At 37.0% G+C, this 25,156-nt stretch overlaps 1 protein-coding gene across 9 annotated transcripts in view; it reads right to left on the bottom strand.

Moving 5' to 3' along the window:
* LOC137389899 (LIM and SH3 domain protein 1-like) overlaps positions 1-15,785 on the bottom strand; it is a 32,658-nt gene extending 16,873 nt beyond the window's left edge. The window contains exons 1-5 of one of the 9 annotated variants that reach the window (XM_068076057.1): positions 15,681-15,785; positions 12,184-12,264; positions 10,751-10,845; positions 7,194-7,278; positions 3,487-3,520 (exon numbers count right to left, since the gene is read on the bottom strand). In XM_068076057.1, the coding sequence (XP_067932158.1) occupies positions 3,487-3,520; positions 7,194-7,278; positions 10,751-10,845; positions 12,184-12,255 (286 nt within the window). In that variant the 5' untranslated portion in view covers positions 12,256-12,264; positions 15,681-15,785. Of the gene's footprint in view, positions 1-3,486; positions 3,521-7,193; positions 7,279-10,750; positions 10,846-12,183; positions 12,265-14,693; positions 14,720-15,111; positions 15,199-15,237; positions 15,260-15,301; positions 15,384-15,680 lie in introns of those variants that run through there. The other 8 variants (XM_068076062.1, XM_068076056.1, XM_068076064.1 and 5 more) reach the window with 8 other exon arrangements.
* Positions 15,786-25,156: the final 9,371 nt, after the last annotated feature.

Raw genomic sequence — 25,156 nt, 5'->3', positions numbered from 1 at the left:
ATTTTGCCAACCCTTCCCATCAACATAATTATATTTTTTATTAACATATGAATGTTTTTCTATGCTGAGTCATAACAAACAAAAACAGTCTTTATCATAGTACTGTGGTGTTACATAAATAAATCAGTCAATGATACTTCATCAGGATGAATATGACACATTACTTATATTCTACACGAAAGAAAATCACAATTCTCTTACATTTATGCAAAACTTAAGTGCAACATCTTACATTTATGCAACACAATCATAAGTCCGGGTGAACCTTGTCGTAAATTGCTTCATGTGGTTTAATAAAAGTATCGTCCCATTTCTTTTTCAACTTTACTCTCGCGAACGTAAGTAGAAATGTGACGCGTGTTCGCTAGAATTCTAGAATTTTAACCAGCCAATAAGAGCAAGGGTTCGGCACGAAATTTCGAGCAGGACCGAAAAGGTTCGTTTTGGCCAGAAATGTCCTCGGCTGAACTTTTTAGAGCTGAAAGCGACGTCGTTTTGCGTCATTTAGTTCGGTTCGGCGCTCGTGTGACCACCCCTTTACTCAACATTACTCAAACAACAAAGTTGGGAGCAGAACGGTAGATCTCCTAGTCAACACGACAGCAAGAACGCTTATATAAGAGAACATAATTACACTAACAGTGTGACCTAGAATACTATAAATCACCTTCAACCACAGATAGTAGCTGAATAGAAATCCATACCTCTAATGTTCATTGAAGCAACTGCAACTGATTGTCAATGCCTTAGCATGACTAGGTCACCATCAACAAGCAGGGAATGAAAACTAGGATAAGCTGTTAACTACAAACACCTGCTTGTCATCTTCAAGTTGTTACTAGACCAGGTGTTAACGCTGATATACTTAACACTAAGACAAGCACATTTTTGTTCACGTTTAAAAACATTTCTGTACCACTTGAGTTTCATCAGTTAAATCTGCTTCTAAGCAAATATTTTTTAGTTTTTTAAAAATAAGAAAAACAAGGCAACGGAAATAGTAAGTTTCAAAACTACAAATAAGAAAGAATAGCAATCAATGTCAAATTTTATGAAACAATAGAGCCAGCGCGGGTATAGTTGAAAATCACGGGTGCATATCTTTATTCACTATTTGCATTTTTATCAGCATGCGTGATCAACTTGTGTGGCCACTCAAGTGTAGGCACCGGGCTCCTTTCTTAACATCAGCACCTCAAAAGATCGGTGCCGTAAAGGCTGCGCCGCCTGATCACTTTATATGGCAAGCGAGTGTTAACGCGCCCGCTTCGTGCAGGAAACATTGTCGTATAGCATAGATATGTTCTGTTCAGCAAGTTAAGACTGCGCAATACTGCACTGTTGGCTAATTGTTAGCAAAAACTGCATTCTCGCTGTTACACAGCATACCGGTATAGATAAGAATTGACACCACTAGTTATTTGAACAATGAACTTATCACATATGCATGTCCCACACCACAACCCCCACCAACTCCACTCGCAGTACTTCTATGCATGTGATGAATCACTCAATACTGGCATGAGATGAATCACTCAATACTGGCATGAGATGAACCACTCAATACTTGCATGTGATGAATCACTCAATACTGGCATGTGATGAATCATTCAATACTGGCATGTGATGAATCACTCAACACTGGCATGTGATGAATCACTCAACACTGGCATAAGATGAATCACTCAACACTGGCATGCGATGAATCACTCAATACTGGCATGCGATGAATCACTCAATACTGGCATGTGATGAATCACTCAATACTCACATGAGATGAATCACTCAATACTGGCATGCGATGAATCACTCAATACTGGCATGCGATGAATCACTCAATACTGGCATGTGATGAATCACTCAACACTCGCATGTGATGAATCACTCAACACTGGCATGTGATGAATCACTCAATACTGGCATGAGATGAATCACTCAATACTGGCATGTGATGAATCACTCAATACTGGCATGTGATGAATCACTCAATACTGGCATGTGATGAATCACTCAATACTGGCATGTGATGAATCACTCAATATTGGCATGTGATGAATCACTCAATACTGGCATGAGATGAATCACTCAATACTGGCATGTGATGAATCACTCAATATTGGCATGCGATGAATCACTCAATACTGGCATGAGATGAATCACTCAATACTGGCATGTGATGAATCACTCAATACTGGCATGCGATGAATCACTCAATACTGGCATGTGATGAATCACTCAATACTGGCATGTGATGAATCACTCAATATTGGCATGCGATGAATCACTCAATACTGGCATGCGATGAATCACTCAATACTGGCATGTGATGAATCACTCAATACTGGCATGCGATGAATCACTCAATACTGGCATGTGATGAATCACTCAATACTCGCATGAGATGAATCACTCAATACTGGCATGCGATGAATCACTCAATACTGGCATGCGATGAATCACTCAATACTGGCATGTGATGAATCACTCAACACTCGCATGTGATGAATCACTCAACACTGGCATGTGATGAATCATTCAATACTGGCATGAGATGAATCACTCAATACTGGCATGTGATGAATCACTCAATACTGGCATGTGATGAATCATTCAATACTGGCATGTGATGAATCACTCAATACTTGCATGTGATGAATCACTCAATACTGGCATGTGATGAATCACTCAATATTGGCATGCGATGAATCACTCAATACTGGCATGCGATGAATCACTCAATACTCGCATGTGATGAATCACTCAATACTGGCATGCGATGAATCACTCAATACTGGCATGTGATGAATCACTCAATACTCGCATGAGATGAATCACTCAATACTGGCATGCGATGAATCACTCAATACTGGCATGCGATGAATCACTCAATACTGGCATGTGATGAATCACTCAACACTGGCATGTGATGAATCACTCAACACTGGCATGTGATGAATCACTCAATACTGGCATGTGATGAATCACTCAATACTGGCATGCGATGAATCACTCAATACTGGCATGTGATGAATCATTCAATACTGGCATGTGATGAATCACTCAATACTGGCATGTGATGAATCACTCAATATTGGCATGCGATGAATCACTCAATACTGGCATGCGATGAATCACTCAATACTGGCATGCGATGAATCAATCAATACTGGCATGTGATGAATCACTCAATACTTGCATGTGAAGAATCACTCAACACTCGCATGTGATGAATCACTCAATACTGGCATGCGATGAATCACTCAATACTGGCATGTGATGAATCACTCAATACTGGCATTTGATGAATCACTCAATATTGGCATGCGATGAATCACTCAATACTGGCATGCGATGAATCACTCAATACTGGCATGTGATGAATCACTCAATACTGGCCTGCGATGAATCACTCAATACTGACACTGTGCAAACATTTACATCTTTCTGAAACGGGAACCTTGTGAATTTATAGTATGGAGTGCTTACCCTTGGCTGCTTCAAACTCCTCATGATATTTGATCTGCAATAAACAATGTTGCACAGATGACTAAAAATGCACCTCATGACCGGTTGGTATAGTACTCTGACCTGATAAGACTTCAGTTTATTTATGCCTAAGTCCAGCGCTTGTAAAACAACAAAAAGCAGTAATGAGTTCTATGAGTGATACAACTGAATAAGATGATAGTTTAAGTTATATATATTAATAAGTTCCATGAGTGATACAACTGAATAAGAGGATAGTTTGTTATATATATTAATAAGTTCCATGAGTGATACAACTGAATAAGAAGATAGTTTATGTTATATATACAGTCAAACATGGATAACTCGAACTTCAAGGGACCGAGCAAAACTGTTCGAATTATCAGAGCATTCAAGTTATCAGAGCACTGTCACAAGTCCATATATTTACTTATTTATTAGTAGATACATGTACATATACAAACTATAATATAAATCAAAAGCACAAATGGCTTGTTTCAAATTAAATGCTTCTAATGTAAAGTTTAAAACGTTTTCATGAAAAAGTATAGAGATATTTCTATCACTTGAGATTGGTTTGTTGTTTGAGGTGATGTTATTGCCAGGACGTTTTTCAGATTGACATTGGCAAAACTTGATCGTTGTTGAAATGCTCAAAAGAAAAGACATTTTTTTCTTTTGGGGTTTTACCCACGATCAATTTTGCCGTTTTTTCTTGAAGTTTATGCAGATTACCTTACTTTACCTGGGATTCGTTAAGAGCAACACTCCGAGGCAGTTCAATTAGAAGTTTTACGAGGTTTCACTGTACATTCTATATCACTCACGCTTTTTTAATAGATACTTATTGAATGTACACACGTATTCTGTGTTTAGGTCAAACGATGAATAGTTTTTTGTAGCTCAGACAACGTATACTTTTAATTACAACATTTTTAAGCCTTTTAAACATTCAACATTCCGACGTTGATTCAACACGGAATCAACGTCGGAAAACTATTCATCACGGGCTAGCCGAGTCACGCACTCAAGGATTTTCGCCACGCACATACAAAACAACATGCGATTTTTGTTTTGTATGTGCGTGGCGAAAATTCTTGCGCGCGTGACCCGGCTAGCCCGTGCTATTCATCGTATCGCAGTATAAATCAAATAACACCAAACTTTTAGAAAAGTCGTTGACAAAAATATTTTGCCGATGGTGGTAATAACGACGCTTATGAATTACGAAAAGATGAAGTTTACCTCTATGGCTTTGAATAAAGTGATTTTCTAAAGCGAAAACAACCGTTTCGGTAGCTGTTGGGCAAAAAAACAGTTCGAATTAACAGTGTTGAGTTCGAGTTATCTATAGCAATTTATCATTACGTGGGAACGGACCAAAGGAAATGTTCGAATTAACCATGTGTTCGAGCTATCCGTGGACGAGTTATCCATGTTTGACTGTATTAATAAGCTCCATGAGTGATACAACTGAATAAGAAGATAGTTTATGTTATATATATTAATAAGTTCCATGAGTGATACAACTGAATAAGAAGATAGTTTATGTTATATACATTAATAAGTTCCATGAGTGATACAACTGAATAAGAAGATAGTTTATGTTATATATATTAATAAGTTCCATGAGTGATACAACTGAATAAGAAGATAGTTTATGTTATATACATTAATAAGTTCCATGAGTGATACAACTGAATAAGAAGATAGTTTATGTTATATATATTAATAAGTTCCATGAGTGATACAACTGAATAAGAGGATAGTTTATGTTATATATATTAATAAGTTCCATGAGTGATACAACTGAATAAGAGGATAGTTTATGTTATATATATATTAATAAGTTCCATGAGTGATACAACTGAATAAGAGGATAGTGTGTTATATATATTAATAAGTTCCATGAGTAATAAAACTAAATAAGAGGAGTGTTTAAGTTATATATATTAATAAGTTCCATGAGTGATACAACTAAAGGTTTTACTACAGTTAGTTAATATTAACTAATAATGGTAGAATTACTCATGAAACAGTACCAGAAGCTTAGCAAACAAATGTCATGGTTTCTGTTGTGTAAAATAAGATTTTAGGCTAGATATTCGTTTTTATTGATAATAAATAAGGCAAATTGATGCCTATTTTTTATGTCTATTGCTTGTTTTTGGATAAAAATTTCCTGAAGGCGTAAAAAACCAGTCAAAATGTAATCTGTTTACTTAGAGTAATTATCTGAAAGTTTTTATTAGTTGATTTTTTTGCAATTTTATACCAGCTAATTGAGTGACAAAGCAAGTCACCGTTACCAGAAGCCATTTGAATATTTAGCTTTTATCGGAATATCAAGTTTGATCATAGATGCTGCAATCAGGATGCATCTACGTTTAAACAATTAATAAATGGTTTATGCCAAATTTTAATTGAGATGCAGATAATTATTAAAGGCAGGAAGTAATTTTGAAATGCAGCCATTTTTATTATTTACTCAGAAGATGAAATGCGTTTTTCAATTAGATCATTGATGTGCTGTTTGACTTTGATGATGGTAAATTTGATTGGAAGTAATGAATAGCTTAAAAACTCTAAACATCAAATAGTTTAAAGCTGTAAATTGCTCAATCTATATATATATACTTCTCAACGTTTTTGTGTATGTTTATATTTGTGCAGTTCTAGCTATAGCTATTAAAATCTTGCAATAAAGAATCCGTAAAGCAGGAGATATGAACTCGGAATCTCCCATTCACCAGCCCGACCGCCTTACTAACTAAGCCGCACAAGCTTGATAGGTACGCTCGGCGACAAATGTCGCTATATGGGAGCAAATACGCTACGTTTTCGGTCACGACGACGACGATACAAAGTCATGAAATAACGTCAGTAGAAGCTGTAGCTCTTATTAGTAAGGTTACTCAAATTTTCCATTGGTAATGTGCCAGGTTAATAGAAAGTGGCGGGCAACTCTCATTGTTTATAAGCTGATTTTTAATACCCGAGCAACGATGAGTAGCAAAACTAGTATTCTATAAAACAATATGATGCTTCTGGAAGCCGCAAATAATGAATTCAATCTGGCACTAAATTAGACGCTATGACTGAATATTTGGCATAACATGGGTTAAAGACCTTGAAGGAAAAATGTCCTGCACATCTACATATATAGTGTTGTAACATAAGATGAACATGCATAAGTAGTTGTGATAGGTAAGTAGTAGTTCCTTTTTAACCCTTTCACTGCCACCCATGTACAAATTTAGCTATCGGCCTACTGCCAGCCATTTTACCGAAAATTGCTGAGTTTGCTTCATGATATGTATACAATTCTTTTATTCAAATTCAAACTCTATCTAGAACATTTTTTGTTATATATTCTATTTTGCCAACGTGTTAACAAATAGTGCTATACAAAAAACTCAATGTATCTATTATATTATATATCTAGAACGTTAGTTATGTTGTCAACGAATAATAAAACTAAGTTACTACGTAATTGCTGGAAAATTCGCAAAAATGCGCATACGGCTGTCGACCATAGATTTCGCATAAATGCGCATATGACAGTGAAAGGGTTAAGTGATGAGCTGACAACAGGAGCTGCTAGAGTACTGACCATATACCCTTACAAGCAGAGTAAAATGCTTGCAAATTCTACGATGAACTACAGACCATCTTTAACTGGCTTTATAATGGTCGACAGTACTTACATTACTTTGTATTGCAGTGTTCTTCTTGATTCTCATGTTTTCTGGTGTTTCAGCAACTGAAGTAAACTTTGTAGTAGGGTAGTGCCTACAAATAACAAGGTACCAACAACTCACAATACCAATTACAATAACAAGGTGCCTATATAACTCACCATACTAACTACAATACTAAGGTGCCTATATAACTCACCATAGCAATTACAATAACAAGGTACCTACAACTCACCATAGTAACTACAATACCAAGGTGCCTATATAACTCACCATAGTAACTACAATACCAAGGTGCCTACATAACTCACCATAGTAACTACAATAACAAGGTGCCTATATAACTCACCATAGTAACTACAATACCAAGGCGCCCATATAACTCACCATAGTAACTACAATACCAAGGTGCCTATATAACTCACCATAGTAACTACAATACCAAGGCGCCTATATAACTCACCATAGTAACTACAATACCAAGGTGCCTATATAACTCACCATAGTAACTACAATACCAAGGTGCCTATATAACTCACCATAGTAACTACAATACCAAGGTGCCTATATAACTCACCATAGTAACTACAATACCAAGGTGCCTATATAACTCACCATAGTAACTACAATACCAAGGTGCCTATATAACTCACCATAGTAACTACAATACCAAGGTGCCTATATAACTGACCATAGCAACTACAATACCAAGGTGCCTATATAAATCACCATAGTAACTACAATACCAAGGTGCCTATACAACTCACCATAGCAACTACAATAACAAGGTACCTACAACTCACCATATCAACTATAGGCTAGTATTAATCAGGTAATAAAAACATGGTCCCTCGCTGCCCATGGTCTATTACTTGGTGACCTCGACTATGGTGTGTAAAGGTTGGAATACACTGGAGGCAGAATAAGAAGCATTGCATAAAGCTAGTAGGCCAACTGGCAATAAGCCATACAATGGAATGCTCTGCAAAGCACAATGCATGGAAAAAGGTTGCATGGAATATTTTATACTCGCTTCAGCGGAACCTCTACTAGCGAAGGACTCCTATTTTGCTCCAATTTACAAAAAAGTTTGTTAGATACGAAAGGCCTTGGCCTGTTTGTTTCCCGTGGGTATGTACAATGTGCCTCACAGAGTTTTCTTTGCTAACAAAAGTCATTAGACAACAAGTATTAGTTTCCGGTTTTACTTTTTTTATATCTTTGATTTTCGTTGATCTTTCTCAGCTATTAACCATTTACTGCCTTCTTCCATTATCTCTGACCGCTGTCCTTCCAGTCCCAGTGGTCTTTGCTTGAAGGTTGACTTGCAACAAAATTAACATTACAGTTATTTGGTATCAGAAGATTCACCATGTCTTACTCTGTTGTGTTGTAGGTGCCAAATATGTGGAAATGTGATTACAAGCTCTTGAAAGCTTGAAAGCTCAAAAACGAACAGTTAATCGCAGCCACACGAGACCGCCGTAGTTTGGATTCTCTTTCAAAATCGGTTCAAATGTGACGTAGTTGTGAGAGATGGTTTCCGTTTACACTTTCATGCAACCTTATTCGTCGAAATTATTTTCACAAATATACTTCACGCATTCCATAAAACCATGCCTATTGTTCTTACGCGTCTGTTTTATTGGCATCGTAATGCTGCCACTTTGAGCACCGATATCTCAAAACCTACCATAAAAATCTGTTTAATTTTTTAATCTTAGCTTGAACGATTGCATATCATCCTCTGATAAACATGATGAGCCTATTGGTCAACTGTGATAATCAAAAAGTGCTGCAAAAATTATTTGCGAAGTATTGGGTCACATGAACAGATTACGACTTGCCGATCAGACCAGGCCGAAACAAAACTGTAAAGTAGCGAACATCTATATTTGATACGGAGTCTTCGGTAAAACCCGAAGTGTTTGTCATAAACTAGTGCTACGATAAGTTTTATATTGAGCTTTTTATTGGCCTTTCAATTCACGTGAGAACATACGTGACAAGACGATAACCAAATTTCATGGCTACGCCATCGAAATAAAGAGATTCCAATCTACGGCGGCTGTTCGTTTTTGAGCTTTTAAGAGCTTGTAATCACATTTCCATATATTTGGCAACTACAACACAACAGAGTAAGACATGGTGAATCTTTTGATACTAAATAACTGTAATGTGAATTTTATTGCAAGTCAACCTTTAACCTATTCTAGTCAGCCAACACCAAAGATAAACAAGCATACTATTTGTAGCTTTGAATTAATTATTTGTCAGTAATTATTTCTTCTGCTCATATCTACTTCATTATGCAGTGATATAATTCTAACATGTATTTGATACATATCTACTTCATTATGCAGTAATATAATTCTAACATGTATCTGTTACATATGTACTTCATTAAGCAGTGACATAATTCTAACATGTATCTGTTACATATGTACTTCATTATGCAGTGATATAATTCTAACATGTATCTGTTACATATGTACTTCATTAAGCAGTGACATAATTCTAACATGTATCTGTTACATATGTACTTCATTATGCAGTGATATAATTCTAACATGTATCTGTTACATATGTACTTCATTATGCAGTGATATAATTCTAAGATGTATCTGTTACATATGTACTTCATTATTCAGTAATATAATTCTTTCATGTATTTGTAACAGGTTTTAACCATTATTTACAATTCATACAAATATCATGTCCGAGTTTTGTGGGAACTTGGAACAGCTTAAGACGTTTATATGGTAAGCTGAATTCCTACATAAGAAATTTTCTACCTACGAGACGGCTTCTGGAATGAATTAATTTTATAAGAGGTTTTACTGAAATACCTACCAATATGTATTGTACCGTCTGTAATAAAGATTTGACTTTAGTATACAATTCACATAACTATATTTATATATAATTTGTTTTATTTTGATCTGATATATACTATTATAGATGGCTGATTTTGCATTGTAAATCGATTATCTGCTTTTGGTGTTTCAGATTTGATTTTAAAACCTACTCGCTGACAATCAATGACCTAATCATAGTCAAAATGTGGTTAAACATCAAATATTGTTTCTAAAGGCTAATTTATTGTCCTTTCCTACTAGAACAATTGTGAGCAAACTCAATCAATATATGTATTTCTCAAACGCGCATTGGTCTTTGAAAATAAGAAATAATAAAGATGAGCGCATGAACAACCTTGGTATGCATTAAGTTCAGCTAGCACAAGCATTTTGAGATTGTGATAGCTGTGACAGCGATGTGATGAACAGAATATAGAAGATTTCCAATCAAGCTTGCAATTACAATACAGGAGTGAATGACAGTCCTGTAGTGATGGTCAGGTCACAGAAGAATGAGCTTGTTACAATGTATGCATGAATAGGACTACATGAAATTAATGAAGATCCATGCCTTGCTTAGGAGAGCTTATTAGAAGCAAGCCCAAGGACAGAGCCGCAAAACTCATGCATGCAAATATTGCTAGTATAATAACTTGTATACAAAGAGAAGCAGTGCAACACCGAAACAGTAAACAATGCTATACTCACGCGTTGCAGTAAGGCAGTTTGTTATAACCTTTATAGTTCTTCATGTTTAGGGTCATACTGCAGACTTGACACCTAAAGCAGGCCTTGTGCCATGTCTACAAATATGTGAAAGAATTGTCATTTGGAAGGTTCCTATCCTACTATGCTTATGGCTGTCTATTCGAGTTAATAAAATATTCCATACACTATAGACATGACATCAAGTTGGCATGACTATAGGTTTAATACATGAGAAACTTTGTTTTGTAGACAAACGAGCAAAGTTTGTGGGATTTTCGTTATTTCTTGGAATATGCCTCTGAATTCACAATATGGTGATGAATTACTAAAAATGAAGCCAGCTTCACAAGACAGATCATTAGCTGATTAAATACACTACGAGATTATAAACTGCATGTCTTGCTATCGGGTCTGGGAGACTATTATCAAATTCAACTTTACGAGAAGCAGATAGATAAACCGGCAAGGAGAGCAAAGTGTGTTTGTCATTAACAGCGATTAACAACCAGCAGGTGCTCTCTCTAGATACATGCATGTCTCCACCAAAAGCTGAGATTGAGACAAAAAAGACAGAGTAATCAATGGTTCTGGACACATCGACTGTACAGGAAACATTGCAAATCAAAATAAAGCTACTTTTTATGGTAGGAATGCATCAACTAATAATAGCTTGAAATCAGTTATTCCGACCATGAATAAAAATGACAATTTTGATGCAAATGAGCAGCCCACAAGCATATCGAGCACATCGAGTGAACAGTGACTAGTGAGCAAATTGAGAATGGTACAGACTAGTTCTTTGGCCAAACAATGTACCAATAGAGACTGTTGCACTTCAGGATAAACCTAGCAGGACTTGCCGAACTCTCTGAATAACTTGGCTAAGCTAGACCAGTAGGGGACAAAAGGTAACAATTATTGCTGAAGCCATAACAATAAGGTGCTGAATGTCTTCTCTAATCAAATGGAATGCAAATTTAGGCACATCAACACACGGGAGCTTCAATGAAGGAGTGTCTTTACAAAAACACACAAAACACCATCATGGAATTTTGACACATAATATTTTGTTAGTTATTCAATAAGTAGAAAGGCAAAGGCTAAGATAAAATGGTTTTTCCATATCAGTGTGGTCGATTGTGACAACTATATGGTGCTTACTACTTGTGCGCTGGAGATTCAATCAGTTCATGGATTTAAAGACAACAATAACATCTTTCATTCCCATTTATCATGAACTTCAAATGATGTATTCATTCCTTGGGAGTGTTAGCTCAAGTATTTGATTTACTAGGCAATACCTCTCTTACAGCAATCAAAAGCCTAGGCTCTATGATGTTGAGGTTACAGAATAGACTATAAGGTCTCACACAAAACCTTTTTTAGGACACAAGGCATCTGAAAAAAATGATTTGAAGAAAACATCAGCCTACCTTGTCAAGGCATTTTAGCTCATCCATTGGATAAACCATCTTTTGGCAAGCGCCACAGTTCTTGGGAGGCATGTTTCTGATCTGGAACAATAGGAAAATGCAATATATACTAACAATTTGCTACTTTTAGAACACACTATAGATGGAAGACAGAAAGGATTTATTGAGTGCGTTGGGGGCTCTCAGTTATGTAAAAATACAGGGTTGTGTGGCCAAAACAATCCTAATTGAGTGATGATAATATGGAACTAATCAGAAACGAATTCAAACTTGGACCATGAATGAGGCTGACGAGCGTTAGACTATAATAAGGGGACACAATGAGCATCAACTTAGGGGATATATTAGGGGACACACATCGCCTTTCATCTTTTTAAGAAAACTAATACTGAGAATGAGGCAGATTACTCAAGTATTGAAGGTTATCAGCTACTGGTCTGCATACCAACAGTGGTAAAATCCGTCAAATTGGTGTATTCTATCAATTTTACTTAGGACTTATATTGATATTACACCTTCTAGTGAGTTGAATGTAATTACACCATTGTAACCACTATATAAATGAAAATATCTACGTTAATGCGTATGCGACTATGCGTAATGCTAATCGAAAATGGATGAGCATATGATTTTCTATTGATTAGTTATCTTTCAACAAAATAGGCTATCGTACGCAAAGAAACAGGGTTGCAACACTAGCATAGCATTACATAAAACAAGCCAATGAAATGATAATGCTAACCAATGCAAACGCGAAATGAAAAGAAAGGTTGAATCTGTCTCTAGGGCCAAAACTGGAGTAATAAAGAGGCACTAGCAACAAAAGTATGATGAATAAGCTAATGTTGAGGTGGCAAAGCTTGAGTCCTGATGCAATGTAAATTAGTGCAAATAGATCATGTCAGCGAGCACATTAAAAAGAATTCACTATATATATATATCAACTGCATCACTCAAATCATAAATCACCAATTGGGCATGCTGCAGATTCACTGTAATTAAACTAAATTATGTGATGAAACCTATGTGTTGCTATGGGCTCTTTATTCTATATGTAGGATGAAATGCTCATCCAGTTAGCACATGTTAGGGAATGACTAACATGTCCGCTAATGAAATAGTCTGTTGGAACTAAAACATTACTGCAATAACTGTAGTTCAAGTTCATGATCCATGTGTCATCTTTTGTCCTTGATCAGTTGATAGTTAAAATCTAATGTACTAACTCTATTGTCATGACCGAGGCTTAGATTGTTTAAGTCAAAACTATAATAGTTTTTATTTACAAAAAGCCTCCCCAAATGTACACACTTAGTTTTCTCTAATTCCAAAGAGCTTCTGCTAATGCAAGTGCTATGACAATAACTTTGGGCCATTTCATTATTATTTTCATGGTAGTATCCCACATTCCTAGTATGTTTGAAAAAGCCCCTAACTGCTACATATTCAAAGTTAGGGAAGATGATTCAGATTTTATCCATGTTTTGACCAAATCATCAAACCATGTTTTATGTAAGTATACAAGAGCGAGTTGATGACGAATACATATGTGGCTTTACGTTTCACAAGGACGAAGAATAGTCATAATACAGAATCAAAGCACTAGGTTTGTTCTTGTTCAAGCTATTCTACACTTTACACATATTTTTACTTACACTAGTACTAATTATAGTAAATAATGTGATATTATAGCAAATATCGCAATGTTAATTATATATATCACACAAAAAACCAATTACACTTCAATAAAGGCAATGTAGCTGCTCTCAGAGTAAGAGAGCAAGCACAGTCTGAAATGGATGTAAATATTTAACATAGTTACTGAGATGTGCAATAAGAATTGTATAACATTCTGCCAATGCTACAAAATATAAAAAACTTCCTATTACTTGCTAATACTATTAGCTAATAATGAGGGCATATTTGATAGATGTGTTTGTATAGAGAATTTACAATGGCAAGAATGCGCAAGTAAATGTTTGGTATGATAGTATTGTTTGAAATTTTTGCACGATACTAATTTTTAAGCTACTTCTGTGCATTGGTCCACCAACACCATCTACATAAAACCTGCAACCCAAATAAGTTTTGAAAACCTTGAAGAAGTAATGCTTGTTATAGAAGAGCGCAATATGTTTATAACACCTATGTTCTTTGAAATGATTTAGTTATTAGCTCAAATCGTTTTACAGTTTAGCATTTTACGAGAAGGGAGGACAGGATGGGGAAACCGCAAAACTTGCAAGCATTCGAGCACACTGAATAAGTAATGATCTTTGCACAATACACACGTGAAATTGCTCAAATCGTTACATCGCGGTAGTATAGCGGCATACCCTAAACTTCAAGTCTGCAAATTATAATATAGCAATTCAAGCGCCTTGCTATATTTTCTTTTTCTAGCATACAATGTGTATATATTAACGGATACACAATAAAATTAAAGGACATTCATTCACCTGAGCTAGTACAGACTAGGTTTGATGCATTTTTGCAAAGCAATATACTACCTTATGCTTACGAAAGTAAATAGAATCGCAAAATACTACGGAGATAGTTATGGTGATGGTGTACCGGTAACACACAGTAGGATTATCAAAACAGCTTATAAATACAACCGTGTTTGTATAAGCAAAAATGCAATGACGATATGAAAACTATCAATTAACAGCTTATCACAAATATGTTCTTTAATAAAAAAGTCGTAAGAAGCAAGCAAATGCAATCTTCGATAATTGCAAGGTCGCCACTTTTTGGTTTTAATAAACAAGCTGACCGCCAGTGAGTCGACAGGAAATCATTTGTAGCTTTGATTAAACGCTTGCGCATTATGTTCAAATATGGTAAAACTATCTTTGCTGCTATGATAAGGTGCTGCTATACCGTTTACCCGTACAATGCCCAAACAATAGGCATACATCTACGTACGTACTGATAGTAGACATATACTATTTGGGACTAGGGGTACGCAATAATAAATAGTCCCAGCGGTACCAAAGATAAATGTTCGTAAACAGTGACATAAAAAAGCATTTTATTAGCGCTTCCACTTACTACAGGCAGAGATAAGTAGATGTATCGAAATATAATTATGTGCAAAAATGCTAAAAAGGTTCACCTCGAAGTCCGAGTTGTGCGTCTATCACCATTCATAACTTTGCGACATTTTCTCTTGCACGCAAATTACATTTTCGAAATTAGACTTTCGAAAAAGACTCACGTCGTTGTATAGCGGCAAAATTAAACACAACTTCCTGTCGTGCTGAGAATTATTTATGAAATTATTGCAGTTTATAGCAGTTTATATATTAGCAGTTTAATAGCAGTTTATATATTATTTTTATTCGAAAAAAATGACTGAGTACAAGCTGCAATAAGAGACAGTGAAGCTTATTTTCAAAACTAGATTTGTCCTGTGAAAATGAATTTTGTACTTATGTCTTATTGACGTATACGTGTAGTCATTAATTATTTATCTCAATAGTCGGCAAATATACTTTGGTTTCGTTATCTTCAGGTTGTTCTACATAGCTGCAGTTTAGAAGTCCGCTTATCCACTTCCTAATAATTTACGTAATTTATTCCGGTACTCCGAAACCATTAGCACATACCTATGAAGATAACTCGAAAGAATGGGAGGATACAACCCTTACTTCTAGCGTATCCGCGCTGGACCCAACGCTGCCGACGATACGATCTGCTAAAAAACCAACTTATTTGTGCTCTGCAGCAGAGGGCCCCTCTGCTGAACCCAACAGAGTGTGATGAACTCAACAGAGTGCGCTGAACCCAATGCTGCCAACGGTACAACCTACTGTACTCAATAGGAAAAAGCTGAAACCAACTCACTTGTGCTCTGCTGAACCCAACAGAGTGCGCTGAACCCAATACTGCCAACGGTACAACCTGCTGTAACCAACAGGAGAGAGCTGAAACCATCTCACTTGTGCTCTGCCGAACCCAACAGAGTGCGCTGAACCCAATGCTGCCAACGATATAACCTGCTGAAACCAACAGGAGGGAGCTGAAACCAACTCACTTATGCTCAGCTGAACCTAACAGAGTGCGCTGGACCCAATGCTGCCGACGATGCAACCTTTTGAAACCAACAGGAGGGAGCCGAACCCAACTCACTTATGCTCTTCTAAAACCAACAGAGTGCGCTGAAACCAACGCTGCCAACGATACAACCTGCTGAAATCAACAAGAGGAACACAACTCTTGAAAAAATAACAACTCTTGAGTTAGGCCTATCTAATTACTATTTGCTGCAATGTTGTCCAAGCTTGATGCTAGTATTTTACTAACGATTAGGAAGAACATTTCTCTAACAAATAAATGGTGTTATTATAGCAATAATAATATGTCTCTTTCAAGAGCAAAACACAAGCTGTCCTACCAAAACAATCGCAGCAGTATTGATACTAGAGATTCCCCTGTCATACAGCCCACGACCAAAGTGATAATGGAAAAAGAAAGGGTACTGCCGGTTGAGAAATGCAATATTAGCAGTCAAATGGCACTGCAGCGCAATAGGAGAACTGCAATGGTAGCTGCAATGGTAGCTGTAATGTACTGGGTGTTATTATGTACAACAAACAGCAATAATGAAAGAAAAAGATTATGTTTATATCTCTCCCCTGCAATAGGAGAAATGCAATATTAGAAGTAAAATGGTAAGCTGCTGTGTAATATACACAGGCTGGGTTGGCTGTATATCATTGGTTATAGCAACCAATATCAATAATTTGAGATATCTAGATTTCTGTATTTATATCTAAAAAATTATGTTGAATTTAAATATCTAAACAGATTTTAGCTGGTTGTCATAGAAATAGATGTATATCTATAAGAAAATGTAAGCCTATTACTGAATTTTGCAGATATTAAAAATGGCTTGGCAGTACTGCGATATTGGGCACAGGCGCAGTATCATCAACGAAATCTTTAGAAAAGTAATAACAGTAACAGATTGCACACCATCGATCACTATATACTTTGATCTTGTAAATTCGAATGAATATTCTTTTAACTAAATCTCATAATAATTTTATAAAATCGAATAATTATTCTTACAATTAAATATTGTAATAATCTTATAAGAATCGTTAAAAAATATCATCGTCATTTCCTTTACTTTCACTGCTTGGGACACAAGTTGGAATACCAAAGTACTCATTATAAGTGTCTAAAATGTCAGAGTCCGGTAGAATCGGCAAAAAAGAAACGATTACTTTTCAGTACTTCTACGTTAATTCTAGAAACCTTCGGCAATTGGACAATGCCATGTTTTTCTCGTGAAATGCACACGACTTAATGGTTCTACTCTCCGTCGCACAGCCTTATCGGCGTTTCGTTGGCCAGTTTTAATTTTGATTAAAAAAGGCTTGTCAAGTTTTTATTGCGATTTCTGGCCAAATTAATCTGTCTAGTTATGTATAATCTGATTAGATGGGTTAGTTTTAGGATATTGCGTCTACCTTTCAAAGACTTGGTAACATATTTAAATATGTTTATATGTGTTTTGTATCATTATTATACTTAAACGACTCTTCACTAAAATAGTTAAATTTTTTGGTGGGATTTTGGTACAAGGGTTTGGTAACGGCCGTTGATGGATAATTTTTCGGGAGTTGTGTGCGCCATATGCATTTATCATACAGCTCTCAAACAATCGCTTCGCTCGTTGTTATATTGCTGGGGGAGCAATAAAGCACTCACCGTGAACTCCTGATCACAAGAGGCCGTCAGCTTGGTCTCCAGTCACTATATAGCGATGGGGGGTCACGTGTCTCCTAGACGTCTAAGCCGTAGCCTAATAGCCGTCTAAGCCGTAGCTTCCAGTAGCTATAACTTCTAGTAGTCTATTTAGCCTGTGGTTCTTTATTCCTGAACGTGTTACAATATGAATATATAACATGCCCTTTTTTTTTTTTTTCAAGACTACACCGCTTAATCTAAAATCCAAATACGAACTCTAATTCCAATATACTCAAACTTGCCCAAGTGCAACCACTGTTAGCAGAACACATAATCTCTCAAGAGGAGCGTTAAATTCAATGAAGCAGGGTTATCAAGCCAAGCAGGTTAGATAATCACAAAAGCTTCAAATCATAGTTACCGTTTCGAAGATGAGTTAAATATCTCTCTACTCACCCAATATTCTGTTTACTTACTCGTCTTTCTTCAGTCATCAGTTATCGCAAATTTAACAGTTTTAATCGCACCCCAATCCATCTCAATCTACCTCATCTCCATTTAGCAAATCGCCTTCCTCCATACTGGCAGTATCCCCATACCAATCGGCCTTCTCATGTTCCTCCTCCATTGCCTCCAGGTTATCTGAAACTTTTGGCTCAGAACCAGCAAGCTGGTCGTCATTGCCACTCTGAACTTTTGGCTCAGAACCAGCAAGCTGGTCGTCATTGCCACTCTGAACTTTTGGCTCAGAACCAGCAAGCTGGTCGTCGTTGCCACTATGAACTTTTGGCTCAGAACCAGCAAGCTGGTCGTCATTGCCACTCTTTTCGGAACTTTCAGGTTGGACCTCCTCTTTGGGTTCCTCAACCTTACTCTCCTCACAACTAGCATCTCTGCTAGGGACTACTCTCACAACGGAGGTTTCAGGTTGGATCTCCTCTTTGGATTCCTCAACCTTACTCTCCTTACTAGTAGTCGTTACGGAACTCGCGCTCCTTGCACCCCTCCTCTGAGCCCTCTTTTGCTTTACAGCAGCCAAGTGCAACAGAGCCTCTCTATACTCCTTCTCACTCTCAATCTCCTCCTCCAACTCTCTCTCGTCCTTCTCTATAGCAGACAATGCGCGCTTGTACTGCTCCTCTACTTGTCTCCTCCTATGCAAGAGCATAGCTTTCCTCTGCTCGATGGCAGCGTCGGTCGAAACAGACTCCGACTCCATCTCTTCTACAAAACTATCCATCTTAGCAACAAAGGGTAAACTTGAACTAGGCTTCTTCAACTTAGAATCCGGTCCCCTATTGTTACTCTCCTCTACCCTACGCTTAATACCCGCTGCAATATCTCTATAGGAAGACCCACCAAGAGTACATCCTTCAAGTCCATGGTCTAACTTCCCACAAAATCTACACAATGTCTTCTTGCAATCTACCGCAAAATGTCCTTGACCTTTACAATTATAACAAATAAATCCAGGACACTGAGCAGCATAATGGTCTCTAAAGCTTTTGCAGACAACACACTTAATGTTACCTGGCTTACCGTACACTTCTTTCTTACCTTCGCTCTCGTTCTTACCCGACTCACTCCCCTTCTGCTTACTAAACACCGTGTTACCTTCTGAATCCCTCGTCACCTTCACACCTCCACCCCTGTTTCTACCTGCACCGCCGCTCTCGGCACCACCACCTCCCGGCGAATCGCCAGCACTCTTCATAAGTGATAGAGAAGTAAGATTGGTCTGATATCAATCTGAAACTATAAACAAGGTCATTTATAATATTCCATACCATATTTCTTAGGTGGTTTACTAACTCGACCTGAGCTAGTGACAACAGGTTCTCTACTAAGAGGCACAAATTTACTTCTAGAATTTCTTATAGGCAAATCATTACTATTTCCTGGAACGAGTCTATTCTCAACAACAGAGGTTTCCTCCTCGTGTTCACTGATGCCAGGAGTTTCCTCCACGTGCTCAGCCACACCAGGAGTTTCCGCCCCTTGTTCAAGGATCTCTAAATCAGGGATCATGTTCTCTTGACTTTCAGATAAACCGTTGGCATTTTTTACTATTTCAGAGTTGCCCTCTTTTGAGGAGTAGCTATCCAAGGAAAGACAATTTTCCTCAGAAGAGTCAGACGATGTGTTCTCGTCATCAGAATTCAACAAAAACAAATGTTTTCTATTTCTGCGTATTTCACTCATGCCTACATTGACCCAGTAACTTTCAGGGGATTTATCCTTTCTCAAAACTATACCTCTTGAACCTACATCTGTAGGAGCTTTTACATAAACCGTTTGGCCAGGTTTTAACTCGTCTAACTTTGAAACTCTATACTTTTTATCCCACCGTTTCTTAATTTTCTTTTTACGTCTAATTTCATTTTCTTCAAATAGTTCATAGTCTACATCACTTTCATAAGGGAAGCCCAAGTTTGATCTAATAGCTCGACGAAAAATCAGATCACTTGGCGTATATCCTGAAGCCAAAGGTGTAGTCCTATACGCAGACAAAGCCACATCTTTATCTCGGCTTTTCTCCCATAATCCTTTTACAATTTTTACGGCGCTTTCTGCTAAACCATTAGAACAAGGATACCGGGGGCTACTAGTAGTTAGAATAAAGCCCATTTTCTCTCCAAAGTTTCTAAATTCTTTACTAGCATAACAAGTTCCATTATCAGACCTGATAACGTTGGGTATACCAAATCGAGAAAACAGATACTTGAGTACTCGAATTATCTCTCTTGCAGTTTGAGATTCTATATGCAGACATTCTATCCACTTCGAATAATAGTCTATAGCTATCAGATAATATTCGTTATCAAACACAAGTATATCTGAACCTATCACCTCCCATGGTTTAGAAGGCATTTCTGCTTCATACATGGGCTGGTGTTTAACTTGACCATGCATAATGCAAACATTACATCTACTTATATAATCTGCAATCTCCTTACTATAACCAGGCCACCAAAAATGACGCTGAGCTCGTCTGCGACATTTCGTTATGCCTTGATGACCTTCATGACAAATTTCCAAATACTGCAGTCTTAATGACTTGGGAATATACAGCCTAGAGTCATATAACAATATATTATTATAAATACTTAATCTCTCTCTAGATCCATATAAACCTATCAGTTCTTTACTAGAACCATCCATTTCAGATGGCCAACCAGAATATAAATACTCTATACACTTGAGAGCATCTGAATCTTTACTAACCTCTTCTCTTAGTTTCTCTTCTTTAACGTCCCCATATGCAGAAGAGGAAACTATCGAGTTAACATAAGCTTCTACCTTATTACAAACAGCTTTACTTACCTCATCACAAACAGCACCACTGTTCGGACGGCTAAGCAAATCAGCAATGAACATATCTTTCCCAGGAGTGTGGAAAATATCATAATCATATCTCATTAGTCTTAACTTAAAACGTTGTACTCTTACAGGTAGTTTAGACAAATCCTTTTCACCTAAAATCGCAATTAAAGGCTTATGGTCCGTCTCTATTTCAAATTTTCTACCAACTAAATAGTAATCAAACTTCTCACATGCCCATGTCGTAGCTAAAGCTTCCTTTTCGACCATGGCATATCTACCTTCAGTTTCAGTCATTTTTCTAGAAGCGTATTCTACAGGTTGCCACGCACCTTCCTCGTTATACTGCAGCAAAACTGCACCTAGTGCATTTTTACTAGCATCAGCAGAAACTCTATGTTTAGCATTTATCTCAAAAGTACATAATACTGGACTATTAGAAATTTCTTTCTTAACAGTTTCAAAAGCTTCTTGTTGGTCAGGACCCCAATACCATTCCGATTTACTACCCGTTACTCCATAAATCGCAGTACATAAACCAGCTAACCTTTTATTAAACTTCATCAAATAATTAACCATTCCGGTAAATCTCCTGGCCTCCTTTTTGCTCCTCGGAGGCTTCATTTCAACTATAGCTTTTATCTTACCTGGGTCTGGTTTAATACCAGCACTGCTAACCAAATGTCCTAAAAACTTCACCTCGGTACATCCAAATTCACATTTTTCTTTCCTCAAAGTCATCCCAGACTTCTCAATTCTATTTAAAACTTTATGTAAACGTTGCCAATGTTCGGTTACAGTTTTACCGTAAACTAAAATGTCGTCCATCAAACACACAATTCCGTCTAAGCCTTTCAATATCTTTTCCATTTCCCTCTGAAAAAATTCAGGGGCTGAAGATATCCCAAAAGGCATTCTCTTAAAGCAAAATCTACCCCGTGGGGTTACAAAAGTTGTCAATTCTTTGCATTTCTTATCAAGTCTAACTTGCCAAAATCCAGAGTTAGCATCAAGTTTGGAAAACATAACTCCTTTTGCCAGTTTACTCAACATGTCTGATATCCTAGGTAAAGGATATACTTCCCTTCTAACACATTTATTCAAATTGGTCAAATCTACACACATTCTAATCTTACCACCTTGTTTTGGAGCGATGGTAAGACCAGAACACCAATCAGTTGCTTTTTCTATAGGTTCTATAACCTTACTTTCCAACATTTTATCAATTTCTTTTTTAGCTTTTTCACGCAAGCCTGCTGCAATAGGCCTAGGCGCGTACAATCTAACGGGTTCAGCATTCCTATTTATGTCAATACTAAAAATACCAGGCATTGTTCCTAGTCCCTCGAATGTCTTAGGAAATTCCTTCAAAGGGTCAAATTCATTAGCACACAAAGCATTAATAACTGCTAACAAATTCAACTTCTTAATCTCGGGCATACCTAAAAGATTTCTTCTAGAACCTTTAAGTATGTAAACAGAAGTATCAATAGCTCTGTAAGTACTTTTAATAGCTACATCAGCTACTCCTAAAACATTCAATCTATTTCCATCAGCTCCATTCAAAATTTGCTCGGGTTCTTTTAAATTCAAACCAAGCTTTCTACTAGCTTTCTCAGTCATAGTGGACACATCAGCTCCTGTGTCAAAAGTAAATTCCATATCCTTACCATTTACAGATAAATTTCTGACAAATTTCTCGTCTAGTCAGCTGCTATTACTAGACTCAGAAAACCTTACTCTGGGAGTAGGACTTCTTCTACCTTCACTACTTCCACTACTTTCGTACCTATCTCTCCTTTGACTCCTACGTACCTTGCAGTCCTTAATTGTGTGCCCTTTGGTAGCACAAAAAAAGCATCTTACCTCTGGACAAAATCTGATTTCATGTCCCCTCACCCCACAACCATAGCATTTATCTGCCCCTGGAGATGGATACCGTCTAGAATTTTTGCTAGATCTATCATCATATCTCCTCGGGGAATACCTGTCTCTACTTCTCCTACGCCATTCAAGTGGTCTCTCTCTAACAGAATCCCTAGATGAACTACTATAGTCTCTAGAGCTTCTAACTTTACTATAGTCTTTATCGTATTTACTTGACTTCCTATCCTTACCATACCCTCTAGATTTATATTTGTCTCTAGAAGATACTCTATTCATTTCTTTCTCATTATCTGAATCAGAGTCAAATTTAAACTGACTATCTTTGTCCTCTGATTTGTTTTCTACTGCATCTACTTCCAATTTCACATTAAAATTGCCTGCTTTGACAGTTTCCATAGTTCTTTCTGAATCTCTAGCTATTTTTTTAGCTCTCAAGATACCTGAAAACTTAGTCCAATTCAAGTCATTTTGTTGCATCAGCTGGGATCGAAGAGAAGATTCTCTCAACCCATTAACTGCAATAGCTAAAGCAAATTCTTGTCTCAAAGCATCATGTTCAGTTCCAAAAGTCATTTTTCTACTTAAATCTTCAATTCGTAATAAATAGTCATTTTCATTTTCTCCTACAGCCTGACTAGCAGTTACAAACTTCATTGTTTTAACATAAACAGTTTCTTCAGATTCGTAAACAGTTTTCAAAAGTTCCATGGCTCCCTCGTATGTAGAAGTTGCACTTTTTTGATCAAAACCTAAAGATGTCAAAGCTGCTCTACCTGCCTTACCCACGGCATTCAACAAAGATACTAATTTCATTCTACCTCTAAATACATCAACAGTTTCTTCCTCGCCATCTATTGTAACTTTTTCTTCCCCTAATCTCAGTGTGATCATTTCAACGCTTAGATCAAACTCATTTAACCAATTTTTCCATGATCCACCAACATCGTCGCTATTAATTACTAGTTTCGGAAAGTCATTAAAATTCAAATTTCTAGCCATATTCAAAAATAGCTTAAACTTACCTCCGAACACCCTTCGAAACCTCTATAACAATGTAATCACCACTCACCTTGTATAGTGTCTCCCACTTATCACAGAAAATACACCACGGAAAATCACTAACCACTGTATCACCACTATCGATGGCCGATATCACCAGTTATTCACCACTACACCACAATATAATAACGTATCACCGATCACAATTCTCCCCGAACAATCCTGCCTACGACGCCATGTTATATTGCTGGGGGAGCAATAAAGCACTCACCGTGAACTCCTGATCACAAGAGGCCGTCAGCTTGGTCTCCAGTCACTATATAGCGATGGGGGGTCACGTGTCTCCTAGACGTCTAAGCCGTAGCCTAATAGCCGTCTAAGCCGTAGCTTCCAGTAGCTATAACTTCTAGTAGTCTATTTAGCCTGTGGTTCTTTATTCCTGAACGTGTTACAATATGAATATATAACACTCGTGTTTGGTTGTGGGATTACATAAGCGGATGGCCTAAAAATTAACCTTTATTGTTCAAACTGGCCAACCACATCGTCTTCTCGACTGCTGACTTGTAAACTTTTCCCACTCATAATAATAAAAAAATTACGGAGGAAAAACTAACCATTACAGTGCAATAATCTAAACTCTAACCGAAAGACCATGAAGTTTCGTAAGATTCGACATCTTTTGTCAGTTGAAGATGCTAAATTAATATATACTTCAATAGTCCGAAGTCGTCTTGAATATTGTGCTACTTTGTTTATGTTTCTTGGTAAATGTCATTCAGACCAAATTGAGGCTTGCCAAAATAAAGCGGTGCGAGTAATATGCAAAGCACCTAAATCCTTCTCAGTAACTGATGGTCGTCGATTATTGGGCCTACATACTCTCGCCAGTCGGCGTTCTTTCTTTTACAGGCAGTTGATAGGCAAAGTGGAGGTAGCTACAGTGGCCAGTGCTCTATACAAATATATTCAACAGGATAGTGAGAGACACCAAATAAGCCTAAGATCGCAATGCTCATTAATAACACCATCTATTAATAAGAACTATGGCAGACAATCTTTTAAA

Source organism: Watersipora subatra, chromosome 3 (assembly GCF_963576615.1).
Source record: "Watersipora subatra chromosome 3, tzWatSuba1.1, whole genome shotgun sequence".
Classification (NCBI taxonomy): domain Eukaryota; kingdom Metazoa; phylum Bryozoa; class Gymnolaemata; order Cheilostomatida; family Watersiporidae; genus Watersipora; species Watersipora subatra.
Note: the sequence above shows the minus strand (reverse complement) of the source record. Positions and strands in the feature narration are given on the sequence as shown.